Here is a 14990-nt window from a genome sequence, read left to right on the forward strand (position 1 = left end):
GCCGGGGATTGAACCTGGGTCAGCTGCATGAAAGGCAATTGCCCTATCCTGTGCTATCTTCTCCTGACCTTCATGGTGCTTTCTTTTCTGGCTGGACAGGGCATGGCAAAGAAAAAGCAGGGTAGGTGTCATAGAGCATCCAGAGCCTGAGGGCGCTTGTCCCCTGTCATCTTCTCCTTATGGACCATTTCGGTTCCAAGATGGAGCCCAAAACACCTATTGGGTCCAGCCTGTCAATTAGTCTCTTCTCTTTCCCCAGCCCCAACTTCCGACCCTACTCCCCCAAAATAGTCCCCATTAGATCTCTGAGCTATTTTTTATTTTTTATTTATTTATTTTTGCTTTGGTCTATACAAAAAAAAACCAATAACCAAAAAACATAAAGCATAATAATAAAACTCTGCAGGATCCCTCCCCCACACTCACTGGGGGGAGTTTGAAACAGGAGGGGAAGATAAAACCCTCACCACACACCAGAGGGGTCAGCCAAGAGCACTTCTCAGGGGGCAGCTAGGTTAGCTGTGGTAAGGGGGATGGAGAACTGTCTCCAGAACTCCCCGGAGGGGACCCCGTCTGACTGTGTCCTCTAGACACAGGCTTCATGTCCTGGTGTGGGGAAGACTGTGTGTGTGTGTATGTGTGTGTGTGAATGTTTGTGACTATATATGAGTGTGTGTGTGTGTATGGGTGTTTGTGTGTGTATGTGTGTGTCCACCTTCCCGTTCCTGGATGGTCCCTGAAGTTTACAAGACAAGTTTTGGATTTTGGAAGTTCAGCCTAAGTGGTCAGATGGGGAAGTTTACTGAGAAGATCCAGAGTAAAAACCAAGGCCCTGGGAGGCAGGCAGTGCAGGGGGGAGGTTCTGGGAGCTGCGGACAGAATGAGCACTCAAGTCTAAAGCTTTGGTGGCCTGGGCCAGGGGCTGGAGGAGTGTAGGGTGCAGAACCCCAGGCCAGAACAAAAAGGCAGGAGCTGGGAGCTGACAAGGCCCTAGGAGGCCCCTAGAGGCCAAGGGTAGGGCGGGGTAGGGGGTCTCTGCTCCCCAGTTCAGGCACTTTTGTCTCTGGGAGACCCTCTCAGAGGAGGAGGGACAGAGAGGACTGTCCCCCCCAGGCTAGACCTACTCCCACAAGTCCCCCCGTGAGCCAAGATACAACAGGCCTCATGATGTCTCTCCCAAAACAGGATTCAGGGGCCCCTAAGAAAAGAGGCGGTGGGAGAAAAGAAAGTGCCTGCTGAGTGCACTGGGCAGTGGCTAAGGCAACATGTGGTCGCCGGCCACATAGGCGGGCCTGAGGCCATCACTGTAGGCGTCGATGGGGTAGTCGCCGTCCATGTCCATGTGCATGTCCAATGGGTCCAGGGGCACATCGCTCGAGTACATGGGGCGGTAGGTGGCGTCCATGTCTGTGGGGACACAAGAGCTCTGGCCTCTGCCCACCACTGCCAACTCCCTGTTCAAGCTCCTGGAGGCCGCACCCCAAGTGTCTGCTTCCAAAGCAGTATACCCCCCACCTCTGCCCTGCCCTTCCCCACCAATCCCAGGGTCCCAAATTGCTCACCATCTGCATAGGGTTCGTTGATGGGGATCATGCTCTGGGCCTGGGGAAGGAAGGAGACAGAAAATTGGGGGGCAGGCCAGAGTGGGCAGTAGGCAGTAGTGAGAGCCTACTGGAAGGGTAGCAGGCCTACTGCAGGAATAGAGGGTGGAGAATGGGGGTCCACTGTGGAAAGGAATCTGTTTTTTTTGGGGGGGTTGGGGCCACACCCAGCAGCACTCAGGGATTACTCCTGACTCTGCGCTCAGAAATCGCTCCTGGCAGGCTCAGGGGATCATATGAGATGCCGGAAACCAAACCCGGGTCTGTCCTAGGTTGGCTGCTTGCAAGGCAAACTCTCTGGGACTGTGCTATCGCTCTGAACTAGAGTACCCTAATTTTTGTTTGGGGCCATATCTAGCAGTGCTTAGGGGTTATTCCTGGCTCTTTACTCAGGTATCACTCAGGCACTCAGGAGACCATATGGGATGCTGGAAATCGTACTGGAGTCAGCTGCATGCAAGGCAAATGCCCTACCTGCTATCCTATCTCTCCGGCTGCCCTGTTTTTTTGTTTTGTTTTCAGTTTCTGAATCACACCCAGCGGTGCTCAGGGCACGAATCACTCCTGGCAAAGCTCAGGGTACCATATGAGGTGCTAGGGATCAAATTCAGGTCAGCTAAATGCAAGGCCCACTATCACTCCAGCCCCAACGGGAGCCTGGGAATAAGCATTGTAGATCAAGGTCTCAAAAAGGGGAACATGGGAGCCAGCCCCAAATAAAATGAAATGAAGGATGAGAAGCTGGGTAGACACCCCCTGCCCCTCAAAAAATAAAAAGCCTGCTCGCAGTGCAGACACTTACAGCTTCCCAGGCAGCTGGGTCATGCTTGAAGAGCGAGTTGGTGAGCTCCACAGACACGCGCTTCCTGTAATCTGGGTTCTTGTCCTCGGAGACACGGAACAGCACAGCGGCAGCATAGGTGGCTGCAGAGGGAAGGAGATCCCCGCCATCAGGGTGGGCTGGGAGGCTGCAGACCCGACCCGCCGGGCCCCGCGAGTCCCTCCCAGGTCCCTCACCTGTGCCCTCATTGTGAGAGTGCAGCAGCTCCATGAGTGGTGCCGACGCGCCCTCAGCATCGATGGCGTCAGCCGCCTCCTTGTCCTGGGCCAGCTCACACAGTACACCGGCTGCCACACGCTGGATGTTCTCCACGGAGGAGTACAGGAGCTATGGAGGAAGGCATGGGGTGAGGGGGTGCTGCAGCCCTGCTCCTCACTCACACCTACCGCCTTACACTAAAACATGTAGGAATGTATTCGATGCAAGGACTGGAAGATGCTCATTGGTGTGTGTGTGTGTTTCTGTCTGCCTGCCTGCCTGCCTGCCTGTCTGTCTGTGTGTAAGCAGTGATGCCGCTCAACGGTTTCTCCTAACTCTGCACTCAGAAATCACCCCCGGCAGGTTTGGGGAACCATATGGGATGCTGGGAATTAAATCTGGATCAGCCACATGCAAGGCAAATGCTCTACCTGCTGTGTTATTGCTCTGGCCCCAGCCACTGGTTCAATTTTAGGTGGCCTCTAGGATGACACCACACGATGCTTGGGGGGAACCATGGCGCCAGGAATTGAAGCTGGTGGGAACACAATTAGCTCCTGGCCCTAGTATTTTTGCTGATGGCAGGGACTGAACTCAGTCTTAGACATACATCTCACTCAGCTTCAGCTCCAACCCAATTTTTGTTTGTTTTGTTCTGTAGCCACACCAGCTGTGTTCAAGCCTTATTCCTGGTAGGGCTCCAGGGCCCCTAAATGGTGGCCAGATTTTTGTTCAAGTTGGTAGTTGTGGATTTTTTTAATGGGGTTTTGGGGGATTTTGGTTTTGTTTTGGGGCTACACTTGATATTCAGGGATTATTCCTGCCTCTGTGCTCAGGAATCACTCCTGGCAGTCTCTAGGGATTATATGGGATGCCAGAAATTGAACCTAGGTTAGCTGCCTGCAAGGCAAATGCCCTCCCTCCTCTGCATTCTCTCTGGCCCACAAGCTCTTTTGGTTTGCAAGCTCTTTACTGGCTTTGGAGATTGGAATGTCACCCCTGCAGGCACTGGCTAGGAATGTCCCCCACTAGTTTAATGCCTGGCCCAGGATCCCTCCAAACCTTAAAGCTCCAAACCACCAAGCTTCTTCCCCTTTTAGCAGTGGAGATAAGCAGAGAAATGAGGAAACTCTTCTGCCCACTTGCCCCAATTCACCTGGACAAACAGGGGGATGGTGTTCAGTCGGAAAATCTCCATGCGGTTCATGGGGTCCCGGGCAAGAATGTGCAAGGCCCCAGTGCAGCCCTCCACAATCTCCTCCATCCTTACGCCATCCTGCAGGAAAGGAAGGGGGCAATGACAGGGGGCTCCACACACCTCCCAATGAAGCCAACTCATCCCGCTGGTCCTTGGGGCTGGACTCAGCTGCGGCTCACCTTCCCCTAAAGTATTTACAGGGTGTACCGTGGACCCCCCCACCCAAGCCCGGACTGCTGTTCGGACTCACTCACCGTGTAGGGCTGCTGTGTGCCTGCAGCCACATGGCGCTGGGCATCCTGGTGGGCCTTAACCAGCAGTTGGACCAGTCGGGGGATGACTGCGGCCTCCTGAAGTGGGGCATGGTTGGCTGGGCACAGGGCCAGGTTCCTGATCAGGCCAATGGTTGCCTAGTGAGAAAAGGGAAGTGATTAGAAGACATTTTCTGGGCCTCTGAAGGGTCCCAAATGCCCAGCACCATCTCTCTGTCCCCCCAGGCCAGACACAAACAGGCTGAAGATCTCCAGGAGGCCACCCCTGTACCTGTTCCTTATTCCACTAGCTCTGTGGGACTTTGTATATAGTTCTTTTTGTTGTTGTTGTTTGTTTTTTTTTTTTTTTTTTTTTTTTGGTTTTTGGGCCACACCCGGTGACGCTCAGGGGTTACTCCTGGCTATGCGCTCAGAAGTCGCTCCTGGCTTGGGGGACCATATGGGACACCGGGGGATCGAACCATGGTCCGTCCTAGGCTAGCGCAGGCAAGGCAGGCACCTTACCTTTAGCGCCACCGCCCGGCCCCTGTTGTTTGTTTTTTGAGTCACACCCGGCAATGCTCAGGGGTTACTCCTGGCTCTATGCTCAGAAATCGCTCGCTGGCAGGCTCGGGGGAACCATATGGGATGGTGGGATTCGAACCACCATCCTTCTGCATGAAAGGCAAACGCCTTACCTCCATGCTCTCTCTCCAGCCCCTGTATCTAGTTCTTATTGCTCCTCTAATAAGAGCCATAATAGAATGTTCCAGAGCGGGCCCGGAGAGATAGCACAGCTGCGTTTGCCTTGCAAGCAGCCGATCCAGGACCAAAGCTGGTTGGTTCAAATCCCGGTGTCCCATATGGTCCCCTGTGCCTGCCAGGAGCTATTTCTGAGCAGACAGCCAGGAGTAACCCCTGAGCACCGCCGGGTGTGACCCAAAAACAAAAAAAAAAAGAATGTTCCAGAGCATTCTAGCAGCCCCTCGTCCTGACCTATTTTTTGTGTGTCCAAACACACACACACTTGTGTGTCCATCCTTTCCTCTCTCTTCAACCCCACCCCAGACTACAGAGTCCTAGTGACTTTTCTGTTTTTATTTTTGTTTGTTGTTGTTTGTTTGTTTGGGGTCATATCCAGCAGGGCTCAGGATTTATTCCTGGCTTTGCTCAGGAATCACTCTTGGTGGAGTTTAGGGGACCATATGAGGTGCCAGAGATTGAATCCAGGTCAACGGTTTGTCGGTTAGAATCCTACAATTGATCTGGATCAATTGATCTAGAATCCTACTATTGATCTGGCCCCTTGTGTTTTTTTTTTGTTTTGTTTTTTGTTTGTTTGTTTTTGGGTCACACCCGGCAGTGCTCAGGGGTTACTCCTGGCTCTATGCTCAGAAATGGCCCCTGGCAGGCATATGGGATGCCGGGATTCAAACCACCATCCTTCTGCTTGCAAGGCAAATGCCTTACCTCCATGCTATCTCTCCAGCCCCTGACCCCTTGTTTTTTTTAAGAGGCACCTAGCAGGGGCCGGGCGGTGGCGCTAAAGGTAAGGTGCCTGCCTTGCCTGCGCTAACCTTGGACGGACCGCGGTTCGATCCCCCGGTGTCCCATATGGTCCCCCAAGCCAGGAGCAACTTCTGAGCACATAGCCAGGAGTAACCCCTGAGCGTTACTGGGTGTGGCCCAAAAACCAAAAAAAAAAAAAAAAAAGAGGCACCTAGCAGTACTCAGGGATTAACCACTAGTGGGTTTGGGAATTATATGAGATTCCAGGATCAAATCTGGGTCTGCTGCATGTAAAGCAAACACCTTCCCCACTGTATTATCACTCTGATCTGCCTGTCTTTCTTATTTCTGGGCCACTGCCAGTAGTGTTTAGCCTCTGGGCAGGCTCGGAGGATCATATGTGATGCCAGGAATCAAACCTGGGTCAGCTGCATGCAAGGTAAATGCCCTACCTGCTGTGCTATAACTCTAGCCCCCTTCTCTCTTTTTCTTATGCTCTCCTTATCCTTCCTTAAAACCTTCAAATAAAACCCATTTTTACTCAAAAAAAATAAAAGGGGGAGGGGGGGTAGGGGGAAGAAAAGGAACCAGAACTGAGGTGCAGGGAGGCTGGAAAGGTATAACCTGGAAAGGCCACCTGTGGAAGGGCTCTTTCTCCTGGCCTCTCAGTCTTGCCTTCTGGCTTGCCCGACCCCCTCTGTGCCTGGGCTTAGGAAATACCTTGACCAGCGGCCACTGGCCGGGTTGGTTGAGCAGCTTGACGATGGCCGGGATGCCGTAGTTGAGGCGCACGGAGTTCTGGGCCATCTCTGCCTCGGGGTGGCGGCTAGTGAGGTGGCGCAGGGCACAGACGGCGGGCTCAGTGATGTCGTCCTTGTCGCCCGCACGCATGATGGCGTGGATGAGCGCCTCCACGCCGCTGTTCTGAGTCACCAGCGTTTTGTTTTTGCTGTTGTTACACGTCAGGTTGGACAGAGTGCCCGTGGTGCAGGTGAGCACGTTCACGTCGTCCACACTCAGCTGGTTCACCAAGATCTTCAGCACACTCTCCAGGCCCTCCTGCAGGCAGGCAGGCAAGGTGGGGCATGAAGGAGGAGCTTCTGGGCCAAGGGAGTACAGAGCCCCCTCTGCCAAGATCTCCCAGGTCCCCAGCCTAGGTTTGGTGGGCATCTTCACCCACTACATCTTGCAGGGATCTTTTGGTTTGGGGGCTACACCTGGCAGTGCTCAGGTGCTCTGTGCTCAGTGCTCAGAAATTGCTCCTCCAGGGGGCCAGAGAGATAGCATGGAGATAAGTTATCCCTGCTTACCCTGATAACACACTTTCAGGATTTTGTTTTTGTTTTTTGGGGGGACCACACCTGGCAGAGTTCAGGACTTATACCTGGTTCTGTGCTTAGGAAATCACTCCAGAGCATAGGACTCAAGGGAACAGATGGGGTACAGGGAATGGAATCTGGGTAGGCCACAAGCAAGGCAAGCACCCTACTTCCCTACTCTCTATTGCTCCAGCCTCTGCTGATCCTGTTATATGCTTCTCCTTTTTTTGCCCTTCAGTAGCCCATGCCCCAGAGTCCTTTGCAATCATTCTAACCCAAAAACCTCACTTCTCCTAAGGGGCCAGCTGTGTATCATAGACCCTGGGCTCAGAAGCCGAAAGTCCTGGTTCAAATTCCAGCTCTGCCATTCTCTTCTTTCACCAAGGCCATTAACCTCAAGGCCTTGGGGGTCCCACATTCTATTTCTAGAACCTTTTTTTTTTGGTTTTTGGGCCACACCCGGCGGTGCTCAGGGGTTACTCCTGGCTGTCTGCTCAGAAATAGCTCCTGGCAGGCATGGGGGACCATATGGGACACTGGGATTCAAACCAACCACATTAGGTCCAGGATCAGCTGCTTGCAAGGCAAACACCGCTTATCTCTCAGGGCCCTATTTCTAGAGCCTTAAAAGGAGAAATGAAGGAGTCGAAAGCCCTCAGGCCTGGCAAAGCTGTCATGGGGGTGGGTGCTCAGTAAATAGTAGTCAGGTGGAAGAAGGGCTCAGGAGATCTGAACCTGGCTACCCCACCCCACTTCTATTTCCTTGCCCAGGTCCCTAAAAGGCTTAGCATCTTCAGCTCAACTTGGCTGGGGGTGACTGTATTCAGTATATTTCCCATCTCAGCCACCAGGGAGCAGGATTTAGCTCTGCCTGCACCGGTTAAGGTAAAGAAGATGGATGGGGGCCGGGTAGGTGGCGCTGGAGGTAAGGTGTCTGCCTTGCAAGCGCTAGCCAAGGAAGGACCACGGTTCGATCCCCCGGCGTCCCATATGGTCCCCCCAAGCCAGGGGAGATTTCTGAGCACATAGCCAGGAGTAACCCCTGAGCATCAAACGGGTGTGGCCCAAAAACCAAAAAAAAAAAAAAAAAAAAAGAAGATGGATGAAGAATTGGACCCCGGCCCGGAGCCCGCCTTTACCTGTTTGGTGGCCACGTCTGAGAGGTTGCGCAGCGTCCAAAGGCAGTTCTGCACAAGGCGAGGGCTGTTGCTCGTCAGATGTTTGCCCAGGGCCTGCATCCCACCTGGGGTGGGGTGAAGGATTGACGTCAACGGTGAGGCAGTCCCAACCTGGCTCCTCCTGACAGTGCTCAAGAGCAGCCCCACCACACTCACCGGCCTCCACAATGGCAGGTTTATTGCTGGGACACACGGACAGCACCTTGAGCACGCGACTGGTGGTCCAGAGCAGCTTCTCGTAGCTGTAGTTGCGCATGATCTGCACCAGTGCCTGGGGGCCGCTGTTGGCCAGGATGATGAGCTGGAGGAGAGCAGGGATGTGTGAGCCAATGGACAGTGAAACAGAACATCAGCTACAACCCGCATCCCCTTTGTTCTTTTTTGTTTTGTTTTGTTTTTGTTTTGGGGCCACACCCGGTGACCCTCAGGGGTTACTCCTGGCTCTATACTCAGAAATCGCTCCTGGCAGGCTCGGGGGACCCTATGGGATGCCAGGATTCGAACCATCGTCCTTCTGCATGCAAGGCAAACGCCTCCCCTCCATGCTATCTCTCTGGCCCACCTTTGTTTTTTGTTTTATTTTGTTTTGTTTTGGATTTTGGGCCACACCCAGTGGCACTCAGGGGTTACTCCTGGCTATGCACTCAGAAATCATTCCTAGCTTGGAGGACCATATGGGACTCCAGGGGATTGAACCACAGTCTGACCTAGGTTAGCGCTTACAAGGCAGATGCCCTACCACTTAAGCCACCTCTCAGGCCCCACCCCCAATTTTTTTATTTTTGGGTCACACCCAGCAACGCTCAGGGGTTACTCCTGGTTCTATGCTCAGAAATCGCCCTTTGACAGGCACAGGAGACCATATGGGATGCGGGATGCTGGGATTTGAACCACCATCCGTCTGCATGAAAGGCAAATGACTTACCTCCATGCTATCTCTCCGGCCCCCCACTGCTGTTAGAAGTGGTATGAGATCAAGGCATTTGCTTGCCCTGAACACTGCTTTGATCCCCAGCACTTCCAAGAGGAATCCCTAAGCACCACCAGATGTGGCCCAAACCCTCCACCACCACCCCCAAGAGAAACACCCTTCCTATAGAATGCAGGACAAAGTCACACATGTACCATGGCATCAAGCCCCAGCACCACATCCTACCTCCCTGCATGACACCACCAAGTTGTCTCCCATAGCAACCCGAAAACCCACAGGAAAATGAAGAGGCAGTTGGCTTGCTGTGCACAGATGCAGGGGCGGCCCACCTTGCTCTCCTGGTTGCCGTAGGCCAGGAGCTGCAGGCAGTCGGTGGTGATGGCCAGGAACTTGGGGTTGTTCTTATTGAGCAGAGGCACCATCTTCTGCAGCCCGTCCGCCAGGCGCACAGCCATCTTGGCGCCCTCCTGGTAGAGTAGCAGGTTGTGCAGCGTAGTGATGGCGTAGAACAGGACAGACTCCACAGGGGAGCTGTGGAGAGGCAGTGTGAGTGGAGCTGCCCCAGGAAGTTTCTCCCACCCCTGTGTCAACACCCTCTGCTGACATTGCTTGGCTCTTTAACCATCCCACTGCACCACAGCTTTTTGGGGGGAATAAGAGTCATCCCTAGCAGTGTTTGGGGCTACTTCCAGTGCTGGGGTCTATACGGTGCTAAGAATGGAACCTGCCTCCCACATCAGTGTGGGTTTTCAGTCCTTTGTGTCTCCTTAGTCCCCAGGACCAGAGCTTCTCTCACTCCTGAGCACCCAGGGTTCCTCTTCTCTGTCCCTTGAATACCATGTAGTAGTGGTGGGGAGGGAAGGGATAGAAAGGGGGGGGGGAGAGACAGAGAGAGAGAGAGAGAGAGAGAGAGAGAGAGAGAGAGAGAGAGAGAGAGAGAGTGTTCTCCCTAGGGGCACTGAGAGAGATAGGAGGGAAAGACAGACACAGACAGACAGCACATTCTAGAGGCTGCAGATGAGGAAGGCAGGAGTGGGAGTTGGGGCAGATTTGTACAATGTCTCTGCACCAGCCTGGCCTCACGTACACCCTGGTCCAGGGCATCTTTGCCCAACCTGGACCTCCTCGGGGACGCTCTCTCAGGCCCACTTGTCCCGCCTGTCTCAAGTGGCACTACCTGAGCATGCGGACCAGTGCGGGGATGCCGCCCGACTTGAAGATGGCCAGTAGCCCCTCGCGGTGGTGGGAGAGGTTGTGCAGGATGCTGGTGGTGCAGCGAGCCGTGTCCAGGTCGCTGGTGTTCTGCATGGTGCGCACCACGGCAGCCACCAGCTGCGGGGAGCCCATAAGCGCGCGCCTCGACGCCTCCTTCTTGGACAGCTGGTTCACAATCATGGCAGCCTTGGTCACCACCACCTGGGGACGGGAAAGAGGACGGCGGGCAGGTGTGAGCAGGATGCCTGGCTCTGATCCTCTTCTTCTCACTCCTGCATGGGTCACCGGCCCCCCACGAACGCACCGGGTCCTCGTCGTTGAGGAGTTTGGTGAGCTCAGGCAGGGCGCGCGTGGCCAGCTCGGCATCATCCTGGTAGTTGATCAGGTGCACGATGGCAGACTTGAGCAGCTGTGACGGCTCGGCCAGTCGCTGCAGGTTGGTGCTCTGCCCGTCCACCTGCGTGGTCAGCAGCAGCGAGCTGTCCTCACCGTTCACGCCGGGGCACATGGCCTCTCGCACCCGCTTCGCTCTGGCGGTGGTGGACATCTGGTACTCCAGGTCACCTGGGGGCCGAGGGACAGGTGACTAAGCTGTGGCTGGCAGGGCCCCAATTCAAGCCTCAGACAGCACAGCCCGCAAGGGTCCATGTCTAACAGGGGCCTGTCTCACTCGTGCCTACCCTGTGTCCTCTGTGGAATGGCACCCTGGTTTCTGTCCACTGTAGAGTCCTCTTTTGTGGGGGAGAAGGGCACACTGAGTAGTAACTGGGGACCAAGCAGCGCTGGATATAACCCCAAGGCCTCATCCCAGATGTGCGCTCCAGCCTTTTAAATCTAACTCCCCACAGTACTTTTTTTTGTTTTGTTTTTGTTTTGGTATTTGGGCCACACCCAGCAGTGCTCAGGGGTTACTCCTAGCTGTCTGCTCAGAAATAGCTCCTGGCACGCATATGGGTGTGTCCATATGGGACACCGGGATTCAAACCAACCACCTTTGGTCCTGGATCGGCTGCTTGCAAGGCAAACACCGCTGTGCTATCCTCCGGGTCCAAGTACTCTTAAAATTATTATTATTACTACTGGTTTTTGGGTCACAATCGGCGGCACTCAGGGATTACTCCTGGCTCTGTGCTCAGAAAATTATTCCTGGCAGGCTTGGGGGACCATATGGGATGCCAGGAATCGAAATCAGGTCTGTCCGGGGTTGGCTGAGTGCAAGGCAAATGCCTTACCGCCGTGCTATGGCTCCGGCCCCAGTACTCTTAAAATTAAATAAGTTATGAGTTTCTCTAAAAGGGGGGGGGGGGCAAGTGTGTTTGGCACATGCCATTATAACAATGTTAGCGATTATTCATTTCTAAGAACAGCTGACACTTTCTAGGCTTCTATGTTTTCTTTCTTTGTTTTATACTCATTTTATTTTTCATGAAATAATTCACATTTGTTTTTGCTTTGTTTTATTTGGGAGTCACTCCCAGCAGTGCTCAGAGGCTACTTCTTGAGAAGCTCAGGGGACCAGTGGTGGCTGGAATCAAATCTGGGTTCCATGTATTCAACAGGCACTGGGTGCCTGAACCACCACTTCAATTCCAAGACTTAACACTTTCTGAATACTTCTGATGCACCTGGCATTGAAGTCAGTGTGAACTTTACATTTCGTTTAATCTTAATAACCCTGCAGGGCAAGTACTGTCATTATCTCCACTTTACAGATGGGAAAACTAAGGCTCAGGAAGGGCTTCTGAGAAGCCAGGCTGGGAACTGAGCTCAGACAGCCTGACTCCAGAGGCCAGAGGCCAGCTCTGGGCCCGCCCTTAACAATCAAGTGGGTGGCATGAGACTAACCGGGTCTCTTTTCAACCCTGAGATCTCTGAACAGTAATTACACCTCACTTCTGAGGAGGCAGCTGCCCCGGAATCTGGTGATAGAGCAGCACAGGCAGATCTGAAGGAACGAACATCAGAGCTATGAGCTTCAGGACATGGGAGGGGGCTCTCAGCTCAGACTGCAGGTGCCTTCCCTGGGAGGGGTGGGACCCAGGAGCCCCAGGAACAGATATCCAGACTGCTCTGTCCCTAGGGCTGTCCTGCTGGAGAGGGTGGGAGACTGCTCTTCAGTGCTGCAATGCCAGCCCCTGCCAGCCAAAGGCCTCAGCTTGTGGTGCAGAGATGAGCTGTGGGGCCCAGGTAGCACCTTCCCAATGTTTTGGGCCCTGGAGGCCTCTGTGGGCCAGTCTAAAGCCCCACATTCTTCTGCCAGGAGCTGCAGGGGAGAACCTGGTAGGGGCTTCCTCACCCCATGGAGGAGCCCCAGAATAGATCTCTCCACCAGAGCCTACATGATGTTGTTGTTGATTGTTGTTGTTGTTGCTCAGAAGGGGGCGCTCCTGAGCAGTGTGCAGAAACCCAGCATTACTCCCTGCTTTACTCAGCCAAAAAAGCTCTAAGATTTAGGTGCCAGAGCTATAGCGCAGAGCCTTGCACGCGGCTGACCCAGGACGGACCTAGGTTCAATCACGCGGCTGACCCAGGACGGACCTAGGTTCAATCTCCGGCATCCTATATGGTCCCCCAAGCCAGGAGCGATTTCTGAGTGCATAACCAGGAGTAACCCCTGAGGGTCACCGTGTGTGGCCCAAAAACAAACAAACAAAAGCTCCAAGGTTCCTGCAGTTCCTGGGCCCACTAAGGTGACACCTCATGGTACTCAGGAAACCTTGTGGGATGTTGAGGATAGAATTGGGACCTCATGCAAACAGGGACCATCCACAGGGCAGCACAGGGCAGCACAGCCTCAGTTCGCCCGCCATCAGCAGCCTCGGCTGCAGCTCCTCCACACTGGAGACCCTCAGAGTTGGGTTGTGCTGACCCTGCACCCCAATTTCTTGGATGATGATGCCTCCACCTAGAAATTCACATATAGCAAGCCTTTTCTTCAGTTCATGACCCTCTGACCCCTCCAGGTACCCAGAGGTATCCAGAAGAGAAATCTGCCTCCTCTCTCAGGCTGGGTGGGTGAACTTTCCTCCTCCTCAGACTGGGTTGGTCTCTAAGAGCAAGCACTGTGCCTCTTCAGCCAGGCTAGGTGTGTTTCTAAAAGTAAAATTTGGGTCTCTGGGGCCAGGCGGTGGCGCTAAAGGTAAGATGCCTGCCTTGCCTGCGCTAGCCTTGGACGGACCGAGGTTCGATCCCCCGGTGTCCCATATGGTCCCCCAAGCCAGGAGCAAACTTCTGAGCACATAGCCAGGAGTAACCCCTGAGCGTTACCGGGTGTGGCCCAAAAACCAAGAAAAAAAAAATTTGGGTCTCTTCCTTGGGCTAGGCAGGGTTTAGAGTAACAGTCCTGCCTCCTCCATCAGACCAGGTGTGTCTCTTCGAACAAGAGCTGTGCCTTCGCCCTCAGACTAGGTGGGTCTTTAAGAACAAGAGCTCTTTTTTTTTTTTTTTTTTTTGGTTTTTGGGCCACACCCGTTTGACGCTCAGGGGTTACTCCTGGCTATGTGCTCAGAAATCGCCCCTGGCTTGGGGGGACCATATGGGACGCCGGGGGATCGAACCGCGGTCCTTCCTTGGCTAGCGCTTGCAAGGCAGACACCTTACCTCCAGCGCCACCTACCCGGCCCCAGAACAAGAGCTCTTAAAAAAAGAGGACAAAAAAAAAAAAAAACAAGAGCTCTTGGGTCCGGAGAGATAGCATGGAGGTAAAGCATTTGCCTTGCATGAAGAAGGATGGAGGTTCGAATCCTGGCATCCCATATGGCTCCCTGTGCCTACTAGGGGCAATTTCCGAGTGTAGAGCCAGGAGTAACCCCTGAGCGCTACTGGGTGTGACCCAAAAAAAAAAAAAAAAGAACAAGAGCTCTGCCTCCCCTCTTAGATTGGAAACTCCCAAATGTGAGCCTTCTCTGACCCTGACCTTCCTACCACCATGGCCCAGCCTGATTTTCTATGGGTATATTCCCATGGGGAAGGCTCTGGACCCCAACCTTGGCTCTGGGGCACCCCCTGGGTGTATGTCGTGGTCTTCTTGAGAGTATACTGGCGCCCGCAGGCCTCGTCCTCCTCCATGACGCCCTTGCTGCAGACAGAGGGCACGCAGGTATTGGCACCCGAGTGGATGCCCGAGTCGTAGGTATAGGTCTGCTGCCACTCGGTCACCTTGATGGGCTGTTCGATCAGGTTCATCACCTCCATGGCAGCTGTGGGGACATCAAGGCGGAGCAGGGAGTCAGCGGGGACCCCTCATCAGTACCCAGGACCCCCAGAAGCTATGTTGATGGCATCCCAGTGTGCTGGGTGGGTAAGTCCTGGGCTGGTCTCTTCCACTTCCAGTCCAAAGTGGGTGGACCCCCACGGCAGAGGGAGGGCAGTAAAAGGAGAGTTTCCTGTGCCCCCTCCAGCTGGCTCACCCTGCTGACCTTTCCCGGGGGTCCTGCAGCTCCATCCCCACCCATGGGTGTCCCTGGGAATGGTGGTGCTGCACCCAGGCACCCAGACAGGAAATGAGGCGCGGCAGGAAGTAGTCAGACAGGTTTCCCCAGAGCCTGAGAATCTGGGAGCAAAGGCTGGGCTCACCAGAGGCCTCAGATACCCTGACTCCCTAACCCCTTTTCTCCCAACACCCAGCTCCAAGGAGATTTTCCCAAATTTTTGCGGGGTACACCCCATGATAGTGCCCAGGTTATTCCTGGCTCTATGCATTGAAATCACTCCTGGTGAGCTGGAGGATCATATAAAATAATGGGGGTT

At 54.0% G+C, this 14990-nt stretch overlaps 1 protein-coding gene across 2 annotated transcripts; it reads right to left on the bottom strand.

The window, feature by feature from the left end:
* Positions 1-311: 311 nt before the first annotated feature.
* On the bottom strand, positions 312-14440 carry JUP (junction plakoglobin). 2 transcript variants are annotated; one of them, XM_049779097.1, is made up of 13 exons: positions 14351-14440; positions 10546-10805; positions 10204-10442; positions 9356-9557; positions 8252-8396; positions 8057-8160; positions 6319-6657; positions 4093-4248; positions 3797-3916; positions 2619-2769; positions 2404-2525; positions 1563-1602; positions 312-1407 (listed from the first exon to the last, which is right to left on the bottom strand). In XM_049779097.1, the coding sequence occupies exons 1-13, from the start codon at positions 14433-14435 to the stop codon at positions 1256-1258; spliced, it is 2115 nt and encodes a 704-aa protein (XP_049635054.1). In that variant the 5' UTR covers positions 14436-14440; the 3' UTR covers positions 312-1255. The 2 variants fall into 2 exon arrangements, with proteins under 2 accessions (XP_049635054.1, XP_049635053.1); XM_049779096.1 differs by having other exon boundaries at positions 14228-14440.
* Positions 14441-14990: the final 550 nt, after the last annotated feature.

This window comes from Suncus etruscus, chromosome 1 (genome assembly GCF_024139225.1).
Source record: "Suncus etruscus isolate mSunEtr1 chromosome 1, mSunEtr1.pri.cur, whole genome shotgun sequence".
NCBI lineage: Eukaryota > Metazoa > Chordata > Mammalia > Eulipotyphla > Soricidae > Suncus > Suncus etruscus.